The sequence below is a fragment of the Microtus ochrogaster genome, chromosome 2, assembly GCF_000317375.1.
Source record: "Microtus ochrogaster isolate Prairie Vole_2 chromosome 2, MicOch1.0, whole genome shotgun sequence".
In the NCBI taxonomy this organism is placed as follows: domain Eukaryota; kingdom Metazoa; phylum Chordata; class Mammalia; order Rodentia; family Cricetidae; genus Microtus; species Microtus ochrogaster.
In genome coordinates, this window is record NC_022010.1 from 97,142,842 (window position 1) to 97,149,875 (window position 7,034).

Below are 7,034 nucleotides of genomic sequence, written 5' to 3' on the forward strand. Positions count from 1 at the left end.
TCTGGTCCCCTTTAGGTCAGCATTTCTGCACACCACACGGTGACTGCCCCTGTGTCCTATCAGGTACCACAAGCAGCCCCGAGACAGAGTACACCTGTGTGGTGTACCACAAGGACTCTATCATTTACATGTCCCAAGCATCGCTGGTTTTTGGTGTACGCAGGGTCCTTGGAAACAGATTTGTTTTGAGATTTGTTTGTTTGTTTGTTCATTTGTTAGAAACAAGGTCTCATTATGTAGCCCCGTCTGTCCTGGAACTCACTCTGTAGACCAGGCTGGCCCGAGGCGCAGAGATCCGCCTGCCCCTGCCTCCTGAGTGTTGGGATTAAAGGTGTCGGTCACCACTCCTAGCCCTGTTTGGGGTTTCTTATTCTCCAAATCTTTAGAGCAGAATTTTCAAAAATATGTATGACTGAGAACTTCACTCATGAATACAGAAATATGACCATAGGTACCGCAATCCCCATATCCCACTCAACACACCCCGCCCAACTTCACGCCTTTTCTTCATAACCCACCAAGTCCAGTCAGTACTGACCACCTTACACCAAGATGTTTAATAGTATTTATTTATTTATTTATTGGTTAAAATTTCAAGCTTTGCCAAACATCTTTCCCTTGAAGACCACAACAGCTGCTTCATTTTTGTTTTCTTTTGAGACAAGGCCTTACTATGAGCCCTGTCTAACATGCAGGTAGCTATAGATCCCTGATTAACCTCAAACTTGCACTCCCTTCTTGACTCTGCTTCCTGAGTGCTGAGATTACAGGCAGGAGCCTCCAGGACTGGCCACAAGAATTCGTTTAAAAAAAAAAAAAGAATTATGGGTTATCAAGATGGCTCACTCAGTAGGCGAAAACAAAGCTACCATGACTGACTACCTAAGTTCAACCTCTGGGGTGTATATGGTATGATGAAGGAGAGGACCAACTTCTGTGGGCCGTCCCTCTAACCTCCACAAACACATGACATGCATGCGCGCATGTTTGCGTGAGCACACACACACACACACACACACTCAGTGGGCTGTCCCTTTTACCTCCACAGGCACCCCATGACATGCATGTGTACACACACACTCACACACACACGGTGGGCTGCCCTGTAACATCCACAGACACATCATGACAACCATGCACGCGTGCGCACACACACACACACACACACACGCACACACACACACTCAGTGGGCTGTCCCTTTTACCTCCACAGGCACCCCATGACATGCATGTGTACACACACACTCACACACACAGTGGGCTGCCCTGTAACATCCACAGACACATCATGACAACCATGCACGCGCGCGTACACACACACACACACACACACACATAATTTAAGAAGAAAAGACAACTGCAGGAATTTTTCTCCTGCATTTAGTTCATCCTCATCCTTGTATCCACAAAGGCACGGGGTCACCCAGGCCCTTTTCAGCATTTTTATTGTTGGACAGGCATTTACAACGTTCCATTCATAGACCTAAAAACATAAAAATAGACCTTCTTTCAGCTTATAAAAGAAATATATAAGAACTTTGGACATAGACACATCATGACCTTATGTACAAGAGACAATGGCACCTGTCTGAGCACCAGGCGTTCCAGTATTTTCCGACGGACGTGTTGCAGGGAGACTAGAAAATGCGACTCCTCGGTGCCTCTGCTTCAGGTTTCCATCTGGACGCAATTGACCCCGAGATGACAAGAATACAAAGGGCATAGAAACCATTCTAAAGCTTTTTAAGAAAACCAGAAGATATAGCAAAAACTTTAATAGAATAAAACTTTGAAAAGATCAAGCTCCAAGCCCTGGAAACCCGAAAGGGGGAGGAGAGGACGGGGAGAGCGGGAGAGCAAGCAGGGTGGGGGCTTAGAGCATCGTGTTCTCAACTCTCTATCTGGAAATATAAAGTCATAACTGATTCTTATAAAATATAATTGCTAAAGCTACTATAAAATTCAGGTCTTTAAAGTACCTACTGATGTATCAAACACCAAATAGATAGATATATATAGATATATATTTTTTTATTTCCAAAAAGAAAGTTTTCATATTATTTAAACCCTTCTTAGGGAATGGATATCATGAAGTGGGGAGGAAGAGGGAGGAACACAAAGCTAGAAACCTTTTTTTAAAAAATGAAAGTGCTCTAATGGGTTTTTGCTCTTCCTATTTGGACATCCGTTTAGAAGATTAGGCCCCTTACCAAGTTTACCCTGTTTCGTTGGCGTGAAGTAAGTGTTACCCATAAAGGATGTGTCTGAAGAGGTTCTGAGATTTGGTCATGGACTGTCAGGGAAGGGGGAAGTCACCTATGGATGAAGATGCAGTTTTGATGGGGAGGAAAATAAAACCCAATGATCGTCATGGCAACCCACGAGGAGGGGGCTCCCCTCCCCTGCCATGTGCAACAAACATACACACACACAGCCCCATTCCCTGTCCCTGTCATCCAACCAAACTCCATCTCAAATATAGATTCATACATTTAAAAAAAAATCGTTTATTCTTAGCGTGAGCTTCTCGTTGGCCATTTCATATATAAATATAAAGTCCTCGTGCCTTGCTCGCTCTGCAAAAGGCTATATCCTCATTTTCAGACTGAGTTACACCTAACACTGTAAAATTCTCATCTCTTTGTGCCCCTGCATCTCAAGGAAAATACAAAAAAATAGTGTTATTTTCTCTCTCTCTCTCAGTGATAAATTTGGATCTCTTTCCCAAGAGTTTGGCATCTTTATAATTCTCTGCAAAACTAGAGCTTTCAAACACTGACACAGAGTAAGACCAGCTACAGACATCAACAGAAGAGAAAGAATAAAAGGCTCATCAAACAGAAGCGACCACCTTAGCCTCACACATTCTTAAAATACACAGGTATTCTCTGCCGCTTGCTGAAGGGGGAGGAGTCGGAACACTGCAAGCTGGACAGAAGTTTCCATTTGCTCCACTGTTTGGTGTGTGTTTGAAGGTGGTTGTCCCCCAGCTAGGAGACTGCATTCAGAAAGGACAAGCTGTGACATCTGTGTGTATGCTACCTTGTCACTCTGATCCTTTGCTTCGACTGCTGGGGTGGGGACAGTTTGATCTCCAGTGCTATCGATTCTTTGTTCTAATTCTTCAGGCCCTGATGAACTGAGAATAAATAAAAGCCCTTGGCAATATACAGACGATAGGACTCGAGCTCAGTTGGGATTCTGAACAATTCTTTCTGATGTCATTAAGAATGATAAGGGTGGGTGGCTGCATGGCTTCAGACCCGAGTCAGCTGCCAAAAATCGGTGTGCAACAGTGCGACCTAAGGGGACATTCTCGTGGACGGCACAGGAGGGTGAGCAGAGTGAGGATAGGGCCAGCGTCGTATCTACACACTGTCTCTAAGGAGACCAGAGAGTCAGATCTCAGTGTTCAGTTTCCGGGAGGGGGCAAAGTCTTCACGCCTAACCCAAATGACTTCCTCGCTTGCGCTCTCCAGGCCTCCATTGATGCCCGACAGGGCCGCTTGCTTCTTGAGCTGCGTCATGCGGGAGGCGTGGCTATCGAGGGTTCTCCGTCCTCGGGCCCGCTGACTGATGGAGGCAGCCTGAAGCTGCTCCTGCAGGTCTGTGTCCTCTGAGGCGCCCTTCACGGACTCACAGAACTCGTCATCGTCACTGAGGATGTCTGTCTCCTTGATGTCATCCTGCTCTTCATACTGAGCAAGATCAAACTGTTCCTCTACCCATCGGTCAGTGTCCCCGCCGCCGGGGGGCTGCTGGGGCTCTTTCTCCGGGCTGCTAGCCGACACGGCATCGGAATCAATGGTAAACCTGTTGCGAGCCAGTCGCCGCCTCCTCCTCCCAAGAGACTTGCTTGGGGCAGACACTGCACACACACACAAAAATATAAAAATAAACCCCCACATGCTTTACCATGAGATGAAAATCCAGGAAGCAAGGAAAAAGAACATAAAGAGTAAATGGGCTTCAGGGGTTTCAGGTCTAGCCCTTACCATTCTGGTTCCTGACCTGCTCAGATCACTAAACTAGAGGATGCTGCTATAAGGATGGGCCCAGAGAATAAGGGGTGAGGATTAACAACACTAGAGAATGCTGGGAAGGAAACAATTCACTCTAACCAGTGCACCCACAAAACAGGCAATCCAGACGCCTGCTGCTGCCCTCAACGCTGGATCAGTGACTGTCATCAACACAACTATGCCCAGAGATGTGGAGGTTCCCCCGGGATTATCCCAGGGTCATTTAGCTAGAAGAGAGGTCTTTAGTAAGCCTGAGAGAAGCTTCTAGGATTTTGTTATGTGTCCATACCACTGTGCTGTCTGGAAGACTAGGTTGGACACTTCTTTCTTAGGACCTGAACAAAAGGTTTCTTGAGGACCTGCAGTGAGACAGAGGGAACCACATTCTCTTGGCCATCCCATATGAAAAATCAGTCACCAGAGACACAGAGCTACCAATCCGCTTTTTGTGCCCTTTCCGATAGGGTCCAGTATGAACTCTGAGGCTAAGCAAACACAACCTCAGTCCCAACGCCTAACTCCATGCTGTGAATCGCCAATTCTACTACAGTGCAGTTAAAATACCAGCACCTGAGTGGAACAAGAAGAACAGACACCACTCCAGCACCAGGGAACAAGGGCCATGAAAAGCTAAAGTCTTTGGAGTTTATTCATTTACCCCACCATCCTCTGAGAATCAGGATTACTAAAGACAAGCAAACAAATAGTGCAATGTATACTCCCAGCACACACGTGTGTGTACGCACACACACGCACAAACACACACACTGGCTCTCGTGGAAACGATGCCACTTCTCCTGGAGGAGTTTAGTGGCTGCTGCACTGGGCACCCTGAGGTGCAATGCAACCCAGGCTTTCCTTGGAGGAAGGGCTTCACAGACCAGTCAGGAGCTGCTGTCCCGAACCCCAAGTCTCCACAGCAGTGAGACTGCCTCGGACCCGCCAGAGATCCTTGTTGCCAGCGTTCCAAGTGCTCCATTTCCTCCAAACACAGAATGAATGGACACTGCTCTTGTCTAAATACGAATAAACCCGGGCCAAAGGGGAGAAAATGAAAAACCACTTCCCTACCAAGAAAAAGAAAGAACGTCTCTTCATGTTGAGCCTAACCCCACTGCAGTACAGCCTAGCTTTCCCTAGCCTTTGAATGACACCAGTTCACTGCTGGCCTGCTGGAAACGTGTGCATGATCTTCATGATGAAGTATTTAGGGGCCAGGTGTGCTCCTGTCTGCACCTTTGAAATGTGTCGAAGTAAGATGGCACATATAGATGGCAGATGGGTAGGCAATGGTGACAATACAGCAAATGTTAATTATAGAACATAGACAGAGGTACGAATTCTTCTAGCTGCTCCATGAGTCTCAGCTCTTGGCTGAAGTCATCACACCCAGAGCAAGCATGGAGGGAGGGCATTTGACTGCTATCTAAGCTGCACACACGTCTTACGAAAGGCAGAATGAATCGGAGTTGTCTGTCCTTTCTGAAAAGGACACTTAGCTGCTTAGCCGTCATCCCTGGGTCTCTCTCAGTCTCAGGGAGACAGACTTTGCCTGAGCCTCCGAAGTGCCATCTTAGAAATCATTGGAACACGGATGCTGGATGATAGGGAGTTACTTCAAAAGCTGGGGGACTACAAATGGTTTTCAGCCAGAAATGAGGCATTGGGCAGAAAAAACAAAAAAAACCTTTCAATCGGACAAAGCTAGCAGCTATGATATCACAGCTTTCTCCTGACAGTCATAATGGTCTAGGACAGGTGGTGGGTTCTTATTCTATTTCCAAGAACATCTCAGTAGAAAGACATTGGCAGATCCTATAGACAGAATGTGTTTGTGTGTGTGTATGTGTTTTTCTCCTTTTCTTTTTTGCAAGTGCACTTCTGAATTTAGATTCCCAAGTTAACAACAGAAGCCTAGACATTAGTGGCTAGGGTCCCTGAGGCTGGGGCATATTTCCCAATTAAATATCCCTCAGTAGACAAGGGCAGCACAGAGAACACTTGAACAAATTTCTCTATAGCTGGAAATTGATGAATTGATTTTACAGGGGTACACCTTGAGAAATTGGGGGTACGGATATATGTATGACTCTCAGGCTATTTATTTGGAGAACCTTACAGTTTGCGGGTATTGGGTTAGAGGTTTTCAATAAGCCTATCAACTGACTGAGGGACAGACATAAGGTAGCCGCTGCCAACATCCACTAAACTCAAGATACCTAAAGCGTATAACAGCCTGCATCAAGGTAGGCCATGCCTACGAAGTGTGCAGTGAGTTACAGCTCTTCATGAACCTCTACAGCACAATGGAGAACTAGCTGGTGGAGAGGCAGTCGGGCCAAGGGCAGAAAGCTTTTTTGCAGATGTAAAGACAATTTCTTTCACTGGACCCCTCCCTGAAAAAGTCTGGGCTGCATCTTAGGAAAGGATGAGAATGTTGGTGCCATGAAATCCAGTGTTGGGAAAATATCACTCTTTCTGGTATGTCCTATTGCCATTTGCACAGAGTGCAAGTGTTCCTTCCTCGCTGCCCCAGAGACGCGGGACAAGTCCTCTACGAGCATCGACTGGGGACCAGCTCAGATCCCCATTCTTTCCAGCAGCAACTGAAACTTCCCCAGATTAACACTGAGACTGCCACTAAAGCTGCAGGCACAAAGCGGGGTCAGCAGCTTCTGCATCATCTGGCCTAGCACGCCCGAGCATGGAATCCGCACTGAGAACAGGCTGTGTCTTCTGCCAGACTGTGAAGTCGCTGTGTTCTCAGAACAGGGGGCTATGACCTTGCTGACACTGAGCTCACTTTTTACTAAACAAAGCTGGCTGTCATGCAAAGCAGCGATTCTCATTCCATAAGCAGGTCAAGAGGACCCCTTCCCAAAGAGGATGCACTGGCTTGCGGGCTCGGCCAATGACAGAGGAGCTCACCAGCCAATAGGAAGGCAGCAAGGGAAGGCTGAGGGAAGAGAAGGAAAGGAAACAAAGAGAAGAGTCCCCAGGACCCCCCCCCCC

General features: G+C 46.9%; 1 protein-coding gene across 1 annotated transcript in view; it reads right to left on the minus strand.

The window, feature by feature from the left end:
* Window positions 1-1,748: 1,748 nt before the first annotated feature.
* Window positions 1,749-7,034, minus strand: part of Tiam1 (T cell lymphoma invasion and metastasis 1) — a 377,147-nt gene continuing 371,861 nt past the window's right edge. The window contains exon 29 of the mRNA XM_026787829.1: window positions 1,749-3,868. Coding sequence (XP_026643630.1) covers window positions 3,399-3,868 — 470 coding nt within the window. The 3' untranslated portion in view covers window positions 1,749-3,398. The remainder of the gene's footprint in view (window positions 3,869-7,034) is intronic.